We start from the raw sequence: 22737 nt of genomic DNA, 5'->3' as shown, positions 1-22737 counted from the left end.
CTTGCTTAAATTGTGATGAAACGAAGGAGAATATGAATTATGATTTTTCTTTGCATCTTTGACAGTGAATAACACCATGCTAAAAATGACCAGACATGAAAAACGGCCACTGATCTCGTTCAGTACCTTCTTGAGATCACGTGTACAAATATTCTGAAATTAATAAAGGGAAGATGATTAAACGGAAGGTTTTGTAGATGCAGTACTTAATTCTCCCATCCGCACCAATGCAATTTGAAATAATATAGAATAGCAGGCCTATAAATGACTATTATAGCCAATTTGCATATTTATGGATTCGGCAAAATCTTCTTTCAAATGGCAGAGTTCAATTGGGATTTAGTATCACCAGGCGTGCATAAAGAACAGATAATGAAATCTAATGTATGTACAGTAGGTTTTTTTTATTCTTGCAAGAGCTCTGCCATTTTGAAACGGATTTCAAATCTGATGGTTGCTAAATGCTCAAAATAGGGGAGACAAACTGAATGTTATTGGCATATATTGGAGCACAGTTAGTTTTGTGGTATATAATCCAGAGTAAGAGAAATTAATTGCAGAAAGCTAGAAGCTGTTGGGAAGTGTAGTTTAAAAAAAAAATCCAACGCTCATTGAAAGCTCTGGATGTCCTCTTCTCAAAATGATTCAAAATGCATGCATTAAAACGTTCCGTCTTGAGATGGATTTCAGTCAATTTGATTCGGAGTCTGACGGATTTCCCGTCAATTGGCTACCTGGTTATAATATGATTTGTAGATGCATACAGATTGAAACTAAATTGAGCCAATCAGAGGCGTCAAATATCATGAAAAAGGGCATTTATTTTCTGCCGCGCCAAGCATAGTCATTGGCGAGTAATAATGGCAGGACGCAACGACTCGAGAGACAGGATTGTGCTAATAGTTCGTCGTCGGAAATGAATAATAATCGCAAGATGCATTCAGACAGTTGGATCTAACTAAATGGATTTATGGACACATATGCCCGGACCACAAAGCTTATTGAAGGGTTAGCCTGTTATATGAAAATGTAATTGTAGTGCTGTCAGACCCTGATACGGGGTGTCTTTTCCTTTTTAGCTAACGCTATTAAATAAAAAGATACAGTGGAGGTCAAAATAAGAATATGACTTTGCCCGTAAAAAAAGTCAGGAGATGTTTTTTTATATGACACACCCCCGCGGGATTGACTTTACCATAAATCATAGGCTGATATACGCTACATTATCTTTAAACATATACAGGACAAACGTGATATATTTAATCACTTTTATTCTTTTAAACTTGGTTTGATCGACCTTCAGCATACATAGACAATGGAACAGGCAGGTAGATCCAGTAGAAGAAACGCATTCACACCATTAGGCTATGTCAGAAAATGTGCACAAATCCTGCATTAGGCCTACTTTAGCGGACAAAACTCAAACAAAACTAATTTCTCACGCGTTGATCTACCTCTGATACTCATCGGAGCCCATATGAGCGTGGAAACTTGATTTCCGTTTAGCTAGTAATGCTATAAGCATGGACGTGTGCATACTAAAAAAAGGCACATCGTAGGTAGAATGCGTGAGAAATAAATGGAGATGGGCTTGTCTCTACGAAATTGGGTATGATAACAAGCCTTTTAGTTCATGGTGCAAAAAACTAAAAGCCAGGTGTGTTTTTGCAACGTATGCCACAGGAAATTACATTATGGCAGTAATGGGAAAAGGGTGCTAGCTCGCCATCAATCAGAAGCTAGCCACAAGACTTGCATTCACGCTCTCCAGCACACAGCCTCCCTGCCTGGCGTGACAACTACAACGGTAGGGTCACAGTCAGGACAGTAGGCTCTACAACACAGTGGTCTGTAGTCACAGTCAGCACAGTAGGCTACAACACAGTGGTCTGTCTGTAGTCACAGTCAGGACCGTAGATGCTACAACAGTGGTCTGTCTGTAGTCACAGTCAGGACCGTAGATGCTACAACACTGGTCTATAGTCCAAAGACTAGAAGAACCTCTGGATGCAGAAGACTTGTGGATTAAGTACAAGATGCATACATTTTAAATCTATATTTTATGTTATGCGTGCATAAAACCCTGACAGTCAGTCAACCCTTGTAAAGTATCAGTTTTATTTAATGAATTGAAAACTGAATTGATATTACGTAAAAGCAAACTGTCAATAGAATAGATGTTCAAAATAATCTAGTTCTCTTAAAACGCTAACGCTATTAAAAACATATATACAGTGGAGGTTAAAATAAGAATATGACTGTCGGGAGATTTTTTTTTGCTTTAATCCCTGTCAAAATTACTACATTCACCGACGGCCGGTAATTCAAAATGGCTGATTTCCACGACCACAACAACAAACATTTTTAAACTAAAATCTCACTAATAACACTTTACCCTATTTGTAAACAAACGTATTGATGAAAATATACATTATAACTGCTGTTGTGACATGGTTATGTTTATTCTTGAATATATATATATATATATATATATATATATATATATATATTTTTTTTTTTAATCTCAGACAGTCTGGAGAGCTTGATTTATGACGTGATGTAATTTGCGGTCCGGCACCGGACCGCACAGGCGGAAGAGGTTAAATCTCTCCGGTCATAATGTCCTGTGAAAATCTGTCCCCCTTATTTTGGATGCCAAGTCATTTATGTCTACTAAAAGTGGTTGTTTTTAACACTGAAACAAATCGAGCACAAGCGGAAGTCTGGTTCTGAAATCCCTTGAGGCATGTGTGCGTTTAGCTTAACCTCTTAAGCCCTGGCCATATTTTCAGTAAATGGAAGATTACTCTACTTCCACAAGGTCCATTAGCATGTTCTTGGTATCTAGGGACATCTATTCTAGGAACTGGTCAGGGAATGTATTCCCAGTGTCAGAAATATTGTGTCTGTTACTAGGCTTGAGTATTTTGTAATGAACCAAAGGATAATATAAATGTTTATTGTTTAAATTTATTTAAAACTATATATATATATATTTTTAATCATCTTTGACAGTGAATAACACCATGCTAAAATTGCCACTGAGCTCATTCAGCACCTTCTTGAGATCACGTGTACAAAAGATTGAAGCAAATGAATAAAGGGCAGATGATTAACAGGAGGTTTTGTAGATGCAGTACTGAATTTGAAATATGATTATAGAATATCAGGCCTATAAATTACCTTATTATGGCCAAGTCACGCATTTATGGATCGTGCCAAATCCCTTTCCAATGGCAGAGTTCAATCTGGATTTAGTACCACCAGGTGCAGGGGTGCAGTGGTAATTTCAGAAGTGCCTCTACTCCGTTTATAATGACGTCACGTGCACGCGCGCTCCCGCGTGCATGCGCATACATGTTCCCTCGCATGCGCACAGAACAGATGATGATTATGCATAAATAGTAGGAAACATTTTATTTAATTTATTAGTTTATATAGGAAATTACTAGTTTTATGTAAATATTGCCTTGAAATAGAGAAGCTGAAAAAGGTAGCAGGATGTAACATTCAATATAAAGAAATGATATTGTCAACATGCAGATATGGTTGAAAAACGAACAATGTTTTAAATGTAATTGTAGATACAATATTGTAGTTACAATTTATTTAATTGAATTAACTTAAACTAGAAAAGTAAATTTAAACTAAATTAACAATGTAACTTACAGTTTACAGAAGGACGGTTTCCTTCTGAGGCACAACTTAAGAAATGTCTCATCCTTCCAGTCGGGACCATTGTAGCTTAGCGCTACAAGTCAGATGATTGACAGGGGCTGGCGTGACCTGGGAAGTCTAGTTATTTTATTTTTTTTATTCGAAAGCCCTGGGTCTCTTCTCTCAAAAGACTACACTCAAGTTAGGTTGCGCCAAGTCCTCACGTCAATAAGCGCCTTTTTCTGACTTGATGTGCTGAGATTTCTTTTTTTTTATCCACTTTTTCTCCCATTTTCTATATTTTCTCCCATCCCAATTTCGTATCATCCAATTCAACCCTCCCCTGTCACGAACGCTGTTTCTTGCCTCCCACAAGCCGGCTGCAATGTGGACTAAGTCATACATTGCACAAGTCCTTTCCGGTACTTGAGGTAACAGCAGTCGCATCTTTTCACCTGCGCAGCTCGATCTCTCAGTGGCGAGGAGTAACGCGTGGGAGGCTCACGCTGCCCCCGACACTTCCTGATTCTACTGCGCAGGCGCACCAACCGACCTGTAGGAGTCGCTGTCCACAACGCCCGATCCCCACCCATCAGTTTCCCACCCCCTAATACGGCCAATGTGTATTAGTATGAACGACCAGCTAAACTGAAAGCAATGTGGAGCGCTGGGCTCGAACAGGCGAGCCCAGCGTCTCCGCATTCATGGCGAGCGCCTTGCCCACTACGCCACGTAGCCGCCCTTTGTGCTGAGATTTCTATAAACTGGGTTTGCGTGACTACTCTCTCTCTCCACCTCCCAATGACTTATTTGCGAGAGTATGCCCCACCCAACAGCTGAATTGCCAATGGCTGAATTGGAGTACTGCACTGTGCCGCTGCTGCTCCGGCTCTGCAGCTGCACATGCACTCGCAAACCCAGCACTAAGCTCTCGCTGACAACGTCGTTGTCATTATTAGAAGCAACGATGAAGCAAATGTAATGATTGTTTCGTTCATCGCATAGGCTATTTAATTTTAGCCTATTTTAATACAATTCAAATAATCAAATTGTGCTTAGAGGGAATCATTTTCACCGGACATTAAGACGGGAAAGATTAAATGTCTGACTTCAACAGATTTTGCCGGTCAAATACCGGTAATTACCGGCTAACGAAAACGCTGTTTCCCCCCCAAAAAAATGGAAGGTTATAGAAATGTAAAAAGACTAAGACTGAACAGAATGGGTCTTAAACAAGACTCCAAATGCTCCTTATGTACAAATGGGGACGAGGGGACATTTATGCACAATGTATTGGGACTGCCCACCAGTTAAGATATTCTGGGAAGAAGTGACCCAGCAATTATCAAATCTCTTAATTCTGAATATACCTGTACACCCCTCTATATTACTGCTGAATGATGTTTTTGAATATGCAGTACCTATACAACAAAAGAGATTGGTTTTATCTGGTATTACAGTGGCTAAAAAACTGATAGCATCACAATGGTTTCAACCGGAAAAAATTTGCCGAAAGGTCTGGATTCTTACATATCTCGATGTGATTTATCTAGAAATATCTACAGCTAGAATTTTGGGTCTCAATGAATCCAAATTGACAATGTGGTTAGAAGTGGTGGAGAGAATAAAAACTAGCATTTAATCGTAGTGTTTGGTTGGGAGCGAAGGATAATGGATGGATTATCCATGGGGGGGTCCAGGGCGGGGGGTGCGAGCAAGAGCATACGTGTGTAGGGGAATAGATAGCAGGTATTAGGGGTATATCTTGTATAAGACATTTATCCAAACGATGAGTTAACTGATGTACACTGTTTTACAATGCTTGTATATCTAATCGTGTGTCGTCATGTTTGTTTATGTGTTTGTTTAAAAAATAATACAAAAAAAATTTAAAAAAAAGAGAAATTGAAAACCGATACCGATATTTTCCGATATCACATTTTAATGCCGATATCAGCCGATAATATCGGACATCCCTACTAATGACACATAAAATCATTGGTATTTTACAACTTGGATTATATATATTTATTTTTTTATGATGAATGTTGACACTGATATGCAAACATTAACTAAATGGGTTGTTTCTATATTTATTTTAAAATAATGATAATTTGCTATGGCAAGTAATGTACTCTGTGGATGCCTGAACACCGGTATTGTGACAAGCCTAGCGGAAACCCTTTTACTTTGCTCACCCAGAGCAGGAAACTAACAACTTACAATGTCAAAAATGTCCCTAGCATTTGGCTGGTTATAACTTCCAACCCTGATCATACCTCTCTTCCCTTCCTTACTCTTTTCACAGCAAACATGATGAAATCCCTGCTGCAGGAACTGGACAACAATCTTGTCGGCAAAGAGAACTACATTCACCAACAGAACGGCAAACTGGTTGAGAAGGACAAGATGATTCAGCATCTGAAGACTGAGGTCGACCGCATCGAGAAGAAGACCAAGATGCAGGAATGCAAGGTAAGAACCCAGAAGAAAAGGAGCTAAGACGGTTGGTTTACGGACCTTTAACTATCCAGTAAACTTAAAACTGCTTTCTAGAATATCAAAGTACATTGGGAGATGATAAATAATTTATTTCCAGAACTTTAACAGTCCTGCAAATTTTGCATAAAACGCCTGTTGATTGCATACTGAAAGAAAATTGGACAGTATTCTGGAACCACTTGTAGCGGATGCACAAGTCTGGCCTCTTTTGAAAGGAAACGCTGATTTATTTTTTATTTTTAGATTTTTTTTTCTAAACTGATGCCTGCAGATCTATCTACTCGCTGAAAACACTGCCGGGCCATAGCCTGAAGTCGATAACAATATCACAGAAAACGAGTGTTTTACACATTTCACTTTATGTAATGGTATGTTTAGGCGTTTTTCCAAAAAGGAGTGATGAGTCAACACTACCTCAGTCCCCTCTCCCCACTAATCTCTTGTCACATACCCCACCCCTTCCCTACACATACACAAACCCTCAACCCCCAGAGGAGCGACGACAATAGATCAGTGCAACTTGTGCTCCGGAGAGAGAGGCGTACATTCATACTCTTGCTTACGGTGCTCTTTTACTGCTTCTCGGTCTTAGAAAACCAACTCAAGTAAGATGTCATTCTTTTCAGAATTTCATTGGCTACACAAACGGTCAATCATTTTTAGCGTCAGTGGTGATTTGTCCGGTCATTGAGAGGCGTAACCAAGGGTGGTCAGTTTTTTTTAAACTGCCGCTAGTTGGCTGTTTGGTCTTATAACCCAAGATTGGAAGCACGTAATAGGCCAAGCGGTGTGTCAAACAGTGGCCATTTTGTGACTGTCTGGATGTTGTTGGCTTCGATGTTTTGCGTTGAGTGATGAACTTACGAAAATGAAAATCATACTCTTGTCTGTGTCAAATCTCTTTGACGTGGCTTTTTTTGTTTCTGTCAGATCGACGTCCTACAGAAGACTACCAACATTTACGAGGAGGACAAGCGCTCTCTGCGGCAGGAGCTGGAGACCCGGGAGCAGCGTCTGCAGAGGGAGATGATTGAGAAGAAACGCATGGAGCAGCGCATGCAGGGCATCGTCTCCGACACCCAGTACAAGTGGGAGAAGGAATGCGTGAGTAGCTCTACTTCTTCTGCATACTATCCATGTTTTATACTTTGTGACCCAACAACCTGTTCAAACAATGGAGACTAGGATATTTAGCAAAAAAATAGTCAATTATTCCGTTATGAAATTCAGGTCATAGCAGCATGGGGGTACAGGTAAAGTAGGTAGTAATAATTATATCAATATCATCATTATTACTTTGCACTTTGTTATAAGTAGAGTGGCAGGATTCAATCAGACAGTAGTGATGATGGTATACATGGTCCAAACCTTAAAGGGGACATGCATTATAAATAGCCTTTTCCAGTGTTTAGCATGTTTTCCTAGCAATTGGGGATTATATCAATGTGGTCTGTCGTTAATTATCTTATTGACTCATCAGCAGTGATGCCACAGAATACTTGTAAAAGTAATCTGATTACTGATTACTCCTTTAAAAAGTAATCTTAGTTACTTTACTGATTACTTGATTATCATAGTAACTTAGTTACTTTGAAAGTAACTAGGTTACGAAGTCGTCGTCCCTGCTGCTGCCACAACATAAGAATGACAAAAAAAATGTAGTCAAATGTACTCAGTTTGAGTAAAATGTACTAATGGGGCAGGTAGGCCTATCTATAGATCTATAGATTTCACAAAAGATAAATGGTCAATAACACCACATGTAGGCTGATATGTAGCCTACCTTTGAGGCCTGCCCCATTCAGATATGGTTCTAATGTTCCTAGTGAAACAGGGGAGAGGGGTGAGTAAACCAGTGATTATATCTCAGTAACAGAATCTTCTCAAACCTCTTGTCAGAAAGTCTGTTCCTTCTAGGCGTGAGCACCAACCCTCCCAGACTAAAAAGCCGTTCCACAGGAGCACTTGATGGGTTGGAGTGTTATACTTCAAGAAAATGTTCTTTATGTTTGAAGGTCTATCCAGTATCTGAAGCTCATGCTCTTAAAAAAACAGTCTATTAAACGGTACTGCTCCTCCTATGCTATTATTTATTATTGTGTGCTACTGACAACCTACATACTGCAGTATGGTGTTCCATGTTCATGAATAGTGCAATGCAAAAGATGTTTAACTCAAAGGTGGAACATACTGTTTGGCTGGTGCACCTCCGAGTCCTGTAGAAGTCGATGGTCGTGCTGTGCTGTATATTCCATATGCGGTAGACAGTATTTTGTTTCCTCCGCAAAGTGAATGTTTTTTTCACCCGGCTTAGCTGACACAAACGTTAAGTAGACTAGTGAACTTCCAGTGCAAGAAAGCGTTACCAGCGCAAGCGTCTCCCTGCTAGCTCGCAGTTTAGGTCAGCCTGATAATAACAATAACAGCCGTGCCCACCAGCATGGATCAACACGCGAAGTTGCGTGCTGTGACGTCACTCCCCAATACAAGGAAAAGCTCTCCAAACGTATATGACTGTCGAAAATGAAAGAAAATACTGCATTCCGCCTGCATTATGATGAGATAGTAACGAAAGAGTAACGCACAGCCACTTGGACAAGTAACTGCAATCAGATTACTGGCTTGTAAAGATTAACGCGTTAGATTACTATTTTCGGGGAAAAGTAATCAGATTACAATAACGCGTTACTTAGTAACTCGTTAGTGGCATCACTGCTCATCAGTCTAGTCTCGAGTTCACGAGATCCTCCCTCACTCAACTAAGCTGTTCTGATTTGACGGTATTGCTGAGGTGAATAGGGTACTGATTTGCATAACCAACCAAGGCACGAAATTAACTTTTTGACTCACCGGCCAGTGGCGGGTAGATGGGAAAATTCTACCCGCCAAGCATATTTCTTACCGGCCAAAAAAAATACGCATTTTTGTGTCTCGTATCAAAAAAATTCAGTACATTTCAAGTAGATAAGCTATTACGTTGAAGAATAGACACTTAAAGAGGCCAGAGTTAAATTTGTTCTCTCTCTCTGAAGTGACTTCTCGCTATCTGCAAACAGCTCCACTGTCTGTGTGTATACTTGGGGCCCTTTCTCACTCACTGCTCTGTGTCGAATCAGACCCGGCTCGCATCAGAAAAGGGTGTCTGTCTGAGTGAGAACGCTGTCCCCCGCCCCCCGCTGATTCGTCCTCGGGGGTGCTGAACCTGGACCGCTGAAATAGGTGGTCTCAGGTGCGCGCTAGTGGGGGCGGTTAGGCCTGGCAATTTTGTTTGCCATTGCTATGTCTATACATTGTTCGAATGCATTTATTTCTATTAGACCAGTGGTGCCCAACCAGTCGGCCGTGGTCGACCAGTAGATCAATGACATTCAATATAATGCATATAATCGATGCAGCAATGTTACTAGTAAAGGCTAAGCTAACTAGCGTTTAGCCGTTAGCTTAGCGCTATCGTTAAAACGCTCAAAAGCGGACTCTACAACACCATCCATTCGTGATAAAATAGGGTGGGTTATATTGACAAGGCTTGACAACAGAGGTTCAAATATAACTTCATATTTATTGGCAATTTGTTCATTTATATCATCATCCAGTCTCCGCAGTAGTGTTAAGACACTTCCTGTTTACATTTTCGAGGGGGGGGGGGGGGGGGGGGGGGCAGTTCGCATCAGATTCGCAACGGGGCCAGAACGGAACGGAATAGAAACGAATAGGTGAGTGAGAAAGGGCCCTTAGTAGCCTCCAGATGCAGCCAGGAGTCTCCGGCGCTGCAGCTGGACCCTATTGGTATACTGTGCTTTGGTCAAATCACATTCAGCATGCCCTCAGCTCGAATACGCATCGAATCAATGTTATAAGACATTGATATCAGGCAGTGGTGTCAAGTGTGCTCCTCTGCGCCGCTGTCTGTTGGGGTGGTAATACCACGGCCAGGGATACCAGACGGCTGGATAAGCTGGTCAAGAAGGCTGGCTCAGTGGTGGGGAGGAGACTGGACCCACTGGGGACCGTGGTGGAGAGCCGCATGCAGAGCAAGCTGCTGGCCATCATGGGCAATACCAACCACCCTCTCCACCACACCCTGGTGGGGCAGAGTAGCAGTCGCAGCGGACGGCTCATCTCCCTGCACTCACGGACTGAGCGGCACAGGAGGTCCTTTGTCCCCACAGCCATCAGACTGTACCACAGCGTATTATAGTGCGGGGGACATGACCTCTGACCCACACACCTGTTTTTACACCTGTTTTTATACACTGTTTTATACACCTGCTTTTATCTAATCACGCTCCTATTAATATTGATGGGTATGATTTAATTGAATTTTATCATGTACTTATTTTTAATTCATGATGCAGACATAACGTGTAATAACTGTATGGGAACGGTCAATGTCTGTATACTGTTGTGAGCTGCGAGATACCCTGAATTTCCCCAAGGGGATTAATAAAGTATCTATCTATCTATATCGGGAGCTATCTGTAGCTACTGCTAGCCGGCTAGATAACGTTAAGACAATGCCTCGGTGAACTATTTAGTTTACTGGGACATATAGAGCTAACGTTGCCTACCGAGCGAACGGAGGTATCAGTAGCTAGCCAGCTAGATACCGTTAGACAATGCCTCATGTATTAAACTAAAAGTGAATAGTTGACTGTCATTGTTTAAACGGTAACGTTAGCTCACGGAGGTCCGCACTAGACTAGAGCCTCTGTGTTGATACGAGCAGAAGCACGGACTGGGGCGGATATGACTCGTTGCCACAGGTTTTTTTCAAAATAAAAGTATCATATGAACCGAACGTTGCTAACTGCCGGAGCCATCGATATTATGACTGGAGCTGCGCTTGGGGCGGAAATGAGACCCGCACAGGATTTTCAAAATACCGTACTTTTCGGACTATAAGCCGCAGCTTTTTCCCCCATTTTTCTACCCTGCGGCTTATATAACGGTGCGGCTTATATGTGGACAAAACCCGAAAATCGAAATATTGCTTTTTTTACTGCATTGAAATGTTATTTATCTGTTCCCTTATTTGCTAAACTTAATACAACTTGTAAATGAGTTAATGTTATTTGTCCGACAGTATTGTGTCCCAATGGGAGTCATTCTCTGTAGAGGTGGGAATTTAAAGCTCAATATAAGAACGGCCATGCACCACCACTCACAGAATCGAGAAAGAGCAATCAATCTGTCAATCCTTTCCGTGTCCGGGCCGGGTGAGGTTTCCCGTGTTGAGTCAAATTAAGCCGCAGGCTCCACTCCTTACATATGGTAATTAAACATTAAAACACATGCAGCTTATAGTCCAGTGCGGCTTATATATGTACACATCATTCAATTTAGCTGCTGCGGCTTATAGTCAGATGCGGCTTATAGTGCGAAAAGTACGGTAAGTATCGATATGAACTACACGCCAGGTGGCGGGCAGACCTCTCATTGTCACTCGCCAAACCGAAAATCTGCCCGCCAATGGCGGGTGGCGGGCTCCAATTTCATGCCCTGTAACCAACACCCCCTCTATGGTTGACAGCGACAGCAGAGCGAGTGGAAATGTTCTGATACCATTTTTTCCTTCCCGATTCCGATAAATCGGCCGATACTGATCCGATACCAGTGCATACATTAAAAATATATATATATATAAATTGTACTTTTTTTATTATATATATATACAGATACTGTTTTATATATACTGTTTTTTTAGTAATAACTTGAAAGTAATGCTATTTATTCAACAACAGGTGATTGTATAGATTAGTATCATTAATCAATGAGTATGGGGCTGCTGCACTGCAGATATACCATACTCCAATGATCCGCACGGACGTTAGACGGTGTTGCACTCGCTACCCAGTCTGTTAGTAGCAGAGGCTCTGGCTAGTATTAACGTTCATGTTGTGATTTTCGATGCAAAATAAATATTCAACATTCTCTTTTGAGACTCCGCCTCAGACTCTTATCCTTTGGCACTTGGAACTTGCTGTACTTTGCTTGCAGGTCTGCAGCCATTATTGCTGGATTATGAATAGCACCAACCTTAGCCACGGTACCGTTATCATGCTAAGCTAGCTGACCTAGCTCGTCTTCCCCGCATTGGCATTTGATGACGTTAGTCAGCTAACGCTAGTCAGTAGCTACTTGACTTAAATACGATTCACCGTGGGTGCATTATTGTTGATAGACGGACAGTGTCAGGTCCTGGAGAAAGACAGGCGATCATCTGATTTGATGTAACGTTAAAGCGGATGTTGTTCCAACTAGCTAGCTTTTCAGCTAATGCTATCATAACACCAGCAAGCAAAACGCATCCCGTCCGAGCTCCCCGTCACACCGCACTGTCGGGGACAATGGAATTTGCTGTTAAAATGACAAACGGCATCACACTTTAAAACACGTTAATTTTATAATCCTCACTCTCCGCAGGAGATAAATGATGTCATGGGATCGGAGGCTAGAATTTACGTGTACTCTCCGATACCAGCATTCTAGGCAGTATCGGCAGCATTTCCGATACTGGTATCGGTATCGGAACAACTCTTTCACTTCCTCAAACAGAGCGAGGCAGAGAGAGGGGCTGCGGTGCAGGAGTGTGTGAAACACAAACACACACGCATTTGACGCACACGGCTTCTCCCTGGTAGAGAGAACGGTACCGCGGTGCAGGAGTGTGTGAAACACGCACGCATTTGACGCGCAGGGCTTCTCCCTGGTAGAGCGAGAGAGGGGGACCGCGGTGCAGGAGTGTGTGAAACACAAACGCACACGCATTTTACACACAACCTGGACCGCGCGGGGGAAGCAGTGGAGAGAACTTTATGCTCTGTGTCCCTCTCTCCCCCCCCTCTCTCTGTCTGCCAGTCGCAGACTGTGGGTGACTCTCACTCAAAGCGCTTATGGGCGGAGCCCATCCAATAACAGCCTGAAATCCTGAGGCTGGAAAATGAGGATTTTTTTTAGTACTTCATTAGAAATATAAAACGATGCATTTTTTTATTTTTTAACTTTCTGACGTGTTCAATAGACTCACAGGAATTGTGTAAAGTTAGTATAGTGCTAGCAATACGTGCATGTCCCCTTTAACACACTGCACCAGAGTCTGTGCAGTCTTAACAGTTCTTAAGTTGGCTCTCCAGCAATTGGCCGCAGTCCATGCCCACGGTTGTGGAGCCTGGCTACTGGCTCGTAAGACTGGCCGAGGTGGCTTGTGGTGTGTCATCGAGGGATATGTCTATGGCTGAACCAACATGCTACTCATCTTGGCTAGCTCCTCATAGAGGGGGTGGGAGGGGTTTTGCAGTATAGCGTACAGCTTTTTCCTTGTCCAAAAAGAAGAACAACATAGTTCTACATGTTTTTCCAAGAAACACACGAGTAGTTTAGTTACTCTACAAACTACAACCTGCAGCCATGTGGCAATGTCATGTACATCATTGCTAGGTAGCTAGCCAACCTTCATGCTAACAGTCTACTGGAGCCTAGCTTGGTGTTAACTAAAAGTATCAACAACTAAAAATAAGCTAACTTAGCTAGCGGTTAGTTGTTAATACTTGAAGGAGTTAACAACCTCTTGGGAAATGTAGTCTATTGGTAAACGTGTCGAACTTTCAGCCTTAAATTAATACAGGATTATCATTATGGGCAGCAGTTGTATTTACATTTAAAAGATAATACTTACTGTAGGAAGAAAGGTATTGCACAATGTTAAATTGAAGGTATTTTAAACCAGGGTGTTGTATTTTAACAATGTTGCCCAGTACATTGTTCTCTTCTCTTTGTACAGTTTATTTTATTCAGTCACCAAATGAAAGCCTTGCGCAACTATTTGTACCGTACGACTTCATTCAAACATAAGTAAACCAGCCTTGCATTGCACATTATGTCACACAAGCACACTGTGACCAAAGCCGATCGAGCACCGTCTCCACAACGGGTCAACCTTAAAAAGCCGACCCAGGTTGTCATCGTTGGCCCGTCTCTCAACCTGGGTCGTTGGCCCGGGTCAGTCATGATTGGACGACTCATCTATACTGACTGCTGACTCATGTTACTCCTGGCATTGCATCGGTGTAAAAGATTAGGTGGCAGTTTTTAGATCTGATTTTCTCAGACTGAATGTGATTTAAACTCAAATGTTGTGTGTCTGCTTGAATGTCATTAAGATAAGTGTGTATATATATATATATGTTATTAATTCTGATTATGTGTTTGGTGCAGGAGAGGCGTGTCAATGCGAAGCAGCTGGAGATGCAGAACAAGCTGTGGGTGAAGGACGAGAAGCTGAAGCAGCTGAAAGCCATCGTGACGGTGACTGACAGCAAGCAGTCGGACCGCCCAGAGGTCCCCCAGCGTCAGACGCAGCCTCAGACGCAGCCTCGGGCCCAGCCTCAGACCCAGCCTCAGACCCAGCCTCAGACGCAACCTCGGTCCCAGCCTCAGACCCAGCCTCGGACCCAGCCTCAGAGACCCTCCAGGGAGAAGGAGCGCGTTCCTGCCAAAAGATCTGCATCCCCCTCACCTATGCCTGTATGTAGGGTCGATGGGCACTTTTCCTACCGAGTTCTGACTGAGGGGACATGACCATGAGGTTTCAGTGATGTCATGCTGTCCATGTTGATTGACTGTTTGATCTGTATATCTTAACAATCCCTTGGCAATGCATGTTCCTCATCTCTGCTGTGATGTTTGTCTACTTTGCATGCATGTGTGCGTGAATGTGCATGTAACACTGTGTGCAGATTCCCCAGAGTCTGCAGGTCAGACCAGGGTCAGTGTGGCCACACGCCCCAGAGACTAGGCAGGGCTCCCCCACCCCTAGTACCTGTAGCTCCATCTCTGTGTCTTCCTGCGTCTCTGACTGGGAACACTGGGCCCGGCGCAGCAGGCAGGCTCACCAGTTCCCCAGTGAGACCACTAGTTCCCGCTTGGAGAGAAGGAGAGGTCGGTGCAGGGCTAGGGAGGAGGAGGTCCGGCCCCCCTCTCCTACCTCTGATGTAGACGAGGGAGCTTACAGGGTCAGTGCTGCTGCTCCAGCTGTGCAGGTGGCGTGTATATTTTCCCTAACGCAATTTCACTTCCGCGTTCGGGATGCGCGATCTGATTGGCCACTGACGTTTCTCTCAGCACCAATCGCGTTACTCCTAACAATCGCGCCTAACTTTCAGTTCCACAGCCCAAGTCCTTCAGTTCCACAGCCCAAGTCAGTATATTGACCTAACTAGCTATTCATATCAATCGAAATAACGTATTGTTTTCATCTCTCTATATTAACGTGATTCCATCAACGCAACATAAATGTTCACGATTTCATTATTGCACGTCCTACGTCCACCCACCCTCGTGCTGGAAGATGGAGGATCACTGCTATTCAGCCAAGCTAAAATAAATGCCCAGTCTTGTGCTTTGTCGCCACCTGTCAATCTGTTCCGTTATTAGCCTACACCAAGGTCCATGATGGATATAAGTTGATATAGACTTTATTCTGTCAACCTTGACAATGTATGGTTAATGCTATTGATGTAGACTCATCAAAGTATTTTTAAATGCTTTATGTCTAATAAACTAGACTAAATATAGCCTATAGAACAGATTTGTACAGCCTAATCTAAAACAGATTTTTTTTACACATTGGTTCAAACATGATCTCACGGAAGGTGACAACCCTAACATGTCAACAGAATGAGTAGGTGAGTGTTAGGCCTACAGAAAGTGTAATCTTTTGATCGACTTGCATGACCTAGTCAATTCGGTAGAAGAGTCTGGTGGGCGAGATTATGCATGACCAGCCTGTGATCTAAAGACTCCTGCCTGTGGCTGAATAATGAAGCCCAAATTCGCGTCACATGCAAGAGCATATTACCTACAAATAGAATGCTCATGCTCAACGTAAACGGAGCAGAGAAGTTTCAAATCACTGCAAGATCGTGCAATAATGAAGTTGTGTTTTGAACATTTATGTTGTGTTGATGGAATCACGTTAACACTTTGAGTGCCGACGACATGAATTGTCGTTTTTCTTTTATTAGCGATCTGAATTCATATTTCATCAACAGAGTCTCCCGTTGGTACAGCAGACCCTCTGAGCTCAGATGGGAAAATACCGCCCCTATTGTCTATCCCTGTGTAACTGCAGGCCATTCGATTATACTGGTGGATCCCTGTGGGGGGAGCCAACTGGCTCCATTATGCTGGCGAGGGATCTGATGAGGGAAGTGATTGCGAGTTGGAAAGCGGTGTGGAATATATATTTACAGCAGCCAATAATCAATCAATAAACGTGATCGATATTTGGAATGGCGATCAGATCAGATGTTCTCCAAAAAGATTATTCCAATTCCTAAGGTAAGGAGTCTGTTACCAGTTTTAGGATAATCGGAGCTGTATTCACTGCGATAACAGCGTGTCCCGTATATGTACACGTATACTATCGATAATCTAGCGTTTATTTGAAAACTATTCATAAATAGGCCGACAAATGACAACGTGTCATTCCAACGGCATATTCCAATAAATGCCGTTATGGGGGAATCTTTCTATTTTCCGGAAATTTTCGAGAGAACGATAGCTTTTCGAAATGCTATAAAAAGGATCTGAACCGATTATTAAAATAAAAAATAAAAATCCGTTTCGACAATGTTGACCTCAAACAAGTCATTGATAAGCGACGGGCTGATTAGACACATAGCCATAATTTAAAACATGGATTATGCGTTTTTAACGCTAACATTGAAGTGGGTGGCGGCATTCAAGGGGGTAAAAAGGAAAACACGGCCGGCACCGACGAGTGTTAATATAGAGAGATGAAAACAATACGTTATTTCGATTGATATGAATAGCTAGTTAGTATATTGATGTGATGTCGGACTTGGGCTGTGGAACTGAAAGTTAGGCGCGGTTGTTAAGGGGTCCCCACACGGCGAGCGATTTTAGCCAGGTGACCGATTTTTTTAGCGAGCCAACCGACAGAATTGTATCGCCTCCATTGTTATGAATGAGAGAACACACACGGCAGGGGATTTTTAAGCGACGGTCGTCAAGCTATTTCTGTCGCCTCGCTAAATATCGCCTCAATCCTATTTTTTGAGGCGACGGCACATGGACAATGAGGAAATAACATGACTTCTACAGTAGAAGTATTGCAGAAGTTTTACTGGTGTATCATTTGTACACCTTTAATGTATCAATACATTGATCAATAACCTACGTATTATTACCATGCTACTTATGTTCATTATTATTAACGGGAACAATTTAAATAAATAACGTTAGTTTGAGAAGCTATAGTGGCCGCTTGTCATTAACTAATAAATGAACAATGCGCCACGATGCACCTACTAGTGTTTTAATACTCGGGTAACGAAAGAAGTTGTGGATGTTGATGAGAGTTTAATGTCCAGGCTGCAGCTGATGTAGTTTGTAAGGTTTATTGTCCAAAGAAAATGATGGTTGAGAACAAAACAGTTTGCGTCTTCCGTGAAAAAAAACATTCTCTTTCAGCAGCTGCATAACAATACTTGTCCAATCGGTGATAATGAACGTATCGTAGCGATCAGGCATGCAGTAATGTCAGGAATAATGAGAGGTATTCGTATAGTGGTTTAATTCCAGCTCAATATGGGTTTTACAGGTTAATACTCCCTCGTAACGCACAACACAGCTACCTGCTATTAAATACGCTCGCTTCACAACAACATTATTATAATAATAATAATGCAGGACCTGTTCAGAGGTCTTTAATTGGCATGCAATTATCCTCAATGTTCAGCGGTTAGCACACACGGTTAGCACACACACACCGGAACACACGTATGCATTGTCTTTTGTAGGATCGCCGATGCGATTCATCTCTGCGATAAACCCATCCCGTCGTCATTCCCCCCAAGGGCAGCCGGGAGCAGACAGGCGTCTGCGAGGGCCGCGCCAGGGGACCAATCCAAGTGCTCCTGCCCGTCTTCGTCAAGGACGCCACAGCGTTAGCGATCTGTTTGTTGTGCATGTTTTTCCATTGGGTTTATTTTATCGGGGGGGAAACCCTTGCGAGCACGGGGAGAACATGCAAACTCCACACAGAAAGGCCTGGGAGATACCCCACCTGGGTACCTGGCATCATGGAAACCTGGTCCCCAAGCGGGAATCGAACCCTGGACCTTCTTGCTGTGAGGCGACAGTGTTAACCACTACACCACCGTGCCGCTACTTACGGGTCAGTCCTCCTATATCTCCCGGGGGTAAGCAAATAACCACACCCCCAGCTAGACAGAGCGACGGTCGCCCCTGGTGTGGAGGGGCAAGCGATTGTCTTTGAGCAACAGGCGATCGCATCGCCAGGCGGGCGATGTGCAGACCACTTTAGGAGTAACGCGATTGGCGCTGAGAGAAACGTCAGTGGCCAATCAGATCGCGCATCCCGAACGCGGAAGTGAAATTGCGTTAGGGAAAATATACACGTGTGCAGGTGTTATAGAGCTGTAAGAAAAGGTTCATGAAGGGCAGCTGGGTGGCGCAGCGGACATTGCATTCGTCACCAACGCAAGAGACACCGGTTTTGACTCCGGCTGTCGGCGCTGCCTCCGGCTTGGGCCAGCCGTCATACTAATTCAATTGGCAGAATTAGCGGGTGGAAGTCGATGGGTGGTAATCTGGACGTTGTGGACAGCGACTCCTACAGGTCGGTTGGGGACGCCTGCACAGCAGAGACAGGAAATGGCGGGGGTAGTGTGAGCCTCCCTCACGTTACACCTCGCCAATGAGAGTCCGTGCTGGCAGGTGAAAAGATGTGACAGGCTGTCTCCTCGTGTACCGGTGGGGACACGTGATGCAAGGCTTCTATCCTCCCTACAACCGGCCAGTGGGGGGCATATGCGACCAACGTTCAAGACAGGGGACTCGAGGGAGGGAAGAATTGGCACATTGGAATTGGGATGGGATAAAAATTGAAAAAGTGGATTAAAAAAAGAAAAAAGGTGTCTCACTGTGAATACTTGTTGTTCTGCTGGCGGCCATAGTTTCAATCGGGTGGTAATGTGTTCTGTGTCGGATGTGCCCACATCCCCGTTCTTCACTTCGTACTAAAATATTTTCTTACTCCAATCATCTTGCTTTTTATCGCATGACTTTATCAAAGCAACGCAAAGATTACGCTTGCTATGTTTTGTTTCTACAGTATTTTCATTTTTGTCAATCAAACTGCTAAATCAATCATTTTCACGAAGTTTGAATGTAATATCATTGGAAGCCGTACATGTTTTGATCACTATTGGCACATAATTTACTTCATGTATATCAAAGTTGTTTTCCTTCCCCTCTCCTGTCTGGACCGTGCAGACCATGACACCCGTGCGGCAGATGCACCGCCGGTCCCACTCCGCCGGCGGGGAGAGGTGGGTGGACCACAAGCCGGCCACCAACATAGAGCTGGACACAGTGATGCAGCCCAACATCCCCAAGTCGTCCATCAAGGTGTCCGCCCCCACTGAGAAGGCCCTGTCCAAGTGTGACAAGTACATGCTGACTCACCAGGAGGTTGCCTCTGACGGGGAGATCCGGACCAAGCTGATCAAGGTAGAAGCACGCTGTGCCATGTGGCCATTCAGGATCACACGAGTAGTCCTGCACGGAATCTGTTTTTAAAAGAGCACTATCTTTAAACGCTATCCGCCCTTCTTAGACTACGGTCAATCTTCTAGTATTAAAGCGAGGATGTGTAATTGTGGCGCCCGCTGGCTGGGAGTGGTACTGCCGCCTTGGTGCTTACAATACATTTCCCTTGACAGGGCTCCAGACTAACTTTTTACATTGGTTGCACCAGTGTGCCTAACTTTTTCATTTAGGTGCACCCAAAATGTTTCACCGCGCCTTTTGCCGCTGCAATAATACATTTTAAGCATTACCTTTACCTTCCCATACACATTAGTAATTTCTTAAGATGTTATGTATAAAATAACATTGTATTACAGTTGGCTCACAAAGTCCAATCCTTCACTTTTTTATCTCTATTTTAACACATTCAGCTCAGCTCCAGTTAGAGCTGTCCCCAAGCCTGTTTTTGGGATTCGAACATTCGCCAGGGTTTTTCAAACGAATGTTCGAACAATCATTTTTAATCATGCAAACAATTTGCTCCTAAATAGGGAGGTGTACGATCAGGACAGGGGAGGGAGAATTGGCACGAATGGGATGGGAGAAAAATCACAGAAAAAGGGGGGAGGAAAAAAGTAGATAAAAAAAAGGTAATCGTCAACAGCGAGTGGGAAAGAAACGGCGACAAAAGGCCAAAGTAGACTGAAGAGAGCGTCATAAGTGTTAAGTTCATTAGCATTCATATCATATGTTATTACAATATTGTTATTAATGTATATAGTATACATACTTTTCCTTTGCACAAAGAAAATATCATCTTGTTCGTTCCAGGCATACGTCTGGTATCGCAAGAAGTCTGACCAAGCTGGTCCTGCCGGACCATTTGAGGCTATAGCTGAGAAAGTGGGCCGTGTGTTGAAGCACTGGTGGTCGCTAATAAATTTATAGAAAAGTTACACATTTTGCATTTTTTAAGTGATGTGAACAAAAATGTGCACATTAAGTTGGGCTCTCCACGAGAGTACACTGTACTATAGAACAGCTGTGGTGTTGGAGATCATTCAGGGCTGATTATCTGTATAAAGTTCCAAGTGTGATGTTTTTATACAACGGTTGTACTATAATGCTATTATCAAGTAACTTGTGAAAATAATTAAAGCAACAGACCAACATTATGGGAAATACGCTTAACGCCAGACAAGAAGATGGACACCAATTTCCCCTCTGCGTTCAGTAGAAAGCTAGCTAGCTTAGCACAGCACAAATTAATGGAAGCTAGCGGACCACTAGCCTGGCTTAAAACTCTGGGAGAGGTGTTTTTGGCCAATAGCTAGGCTAGCTGGTCTGTATCGGCTTCCATTAATTTGTGTTGAGCTAGGCTAGCTTGCAGCCGGATATCTTTCTACTGAATGCAGAGAGGAAATTGGTATCATGTTGGCGTGACATTCAATTAAGAAATATTGTTTTTAATTCAGATATATTTCTTGAAATGATCACATTGCTATGTAACAATAAACAAAACAAATAGTTGGCTACATGCAATGTATCAAATTGAATGTAACACCACAAATGCTATTCCATGGGGTCTTTTTAAACGGTGTAATAAAGAAGCCAGTGTTGTGAAGAGACATGCTGTCTAATCTAAAATAATCTATGCTCTTTCTTGTTTACAGGGAGAAGTGTTCAAAACTAGAGGTGGAGGACAGGCTGTCCAGTTCACTGACATAGAAACCCTTAAACAGGAGCTTCCCATGGGACAGAGGTTGGTGTCTGGAGACAAATCCATCACTTGCTGCAGCATAATGGTGTGTAGAGGACTGACCATATGTCTTGTTTTTTTTCTCTATGAAGCCGTAAGAGGAGGTCATCGGAGGGCAGCCCCAGCAAGAAGGACGCGCCTACGAGTGAAGACTGGACTGATGTGGAAACAAGGGTAAGAAGATCTAGCCTGGACCCAGACCCATGCAGCGCTCAAAACTCTTATAATAATTATATGATTTGGTTCAGGCGCTTCAGTGGTCTGGCTCTGCTCTCCTCTCCTCCAAGTCTCATTTCCTGACTTCAGATGTAATCTGCCACGGCAGTGCTCATACAGTGTATACATGGCAAAAGGCTAAAAAGGCAGCACTACCTTTCTTCACTTGTGAAAAGTACAGATTCATTAATTGAATGATCCATGAACCTTTAATGAACCTTTCAATGGTTTGAAAGACCTACTAATAACTAGGGGTGGGACGATACATCGATCCAGATCGATATATCTATCCATTATCAATGATCCAATAGGATCATGCAACGTAAAAAGATCGGTTCATATTGCGATACTCTTATTTTGAAAATCCCGTGGCGAGTATCCGCCCAACAGCACAGCAGTAGCGTCTGAAACTGAAGCGTCTATTTTGCGACCGAAGTAAATCCCTGCCGTTTTATTCCGCAACGGGTCAAATGCATCTAAAATGCTTTGCATCCTCGCCATTCCTTTGTGCCCACGTCGCGTTAAAGACCGAAATTAACGTTACTTTAGCGTAAGCTAACAAGCTAACCCTGATCAGAGCAGCAGAGGTCCATTAGTGAGGACTGGGGAATGGGGTGAGGGGCATTCTCCCTTTCTGTGTGTGCGTTTGGAAAGACCAAATTAAGTCAGGAGTATATTATATTGATAGTAAATTTACTGAGGATGGACAGATAATGTTGATATTTAAACATAAAAAATACAATACATAATAAATGTATTCATGATCATCATGCAACATAAAACAATTGTAGGAACGGTTTGGGAGAGGAAGGGGTTTTAGGTTGTGAGTTCCAAAAAAATTTACTTCAAGTTTAAAGCTCAATATATCAAAACGTGGCACTTTACAGTGAACAGGAGGTCTATTTGTATTAAAAACAATAAGATTGTTTTTCATTAAAATGTCTGGAAGAGCTAAAAAATGTCATGATATTTCCGTTGTGTTTTTTTGAGTTGATGTAAATGTTCTTAAATGGGCATATAATATTGTC

At 42.9% G+C, this 22737-nt stretch overlaps 1 protein-coding gene across 4 annotated transcripts in view; it reads left to right on the top strand.

Annotated features, from left to right (window-relative positions):
- The window catches only part of kif23 (kinesin family member 23), an 84656-nt gene that overhangs the window by 52692 nt on the left and 9227 nt on the right, over nucleotides 1–22737 (top strand). For all 4 annotated transcript variants that reach the window (XM_084334873.1, XM_084334872.1, XM_084334871.1 and 1 more), the window contains 6 exons: nucleotides 5966–6132; nucleotides 7090–7263; nucleotides 14374–14682; nucleotides 19480–19716; nucleotides 21408–21496; nucleotides 21586–21667. In XM_084334873.1, the coding sequence (XP_084190999.1) occupies nucleotides 5966–6132; nucleotides 7090–7263; nucleotides 14374–14682; nucleotides 19480–19716; nucleotides 21408–21496; nucleotides 21586–21667 (1058 nt within the window). The remainder of the gene's footprint in view (nucleotides 1–5965; nucleotides 6133–7089; nucleotides 7264–14373; nucleotides 14683–19479; nucleotides 19717–21407; nucleotides 21497–21585; nucleotides 21668–22737) is intronic.

Source organism: Notolepis coatsorum, assembly GCF_963971535.1.
Source record: "Notolepis coatsorum genome assembly, chromosome: 18".
Taxonomy (NCBI): Eukaryota; Metazoa; Chordata; class Actinopteri; order Aulopiformes; family Paralepididae; genus Notolepis; species Notolepis coatsorum.
Note: the sequence above shows the minus strand (reverse complement) of the source record. Positions and strands in the feature narration are given on the sequence as shown.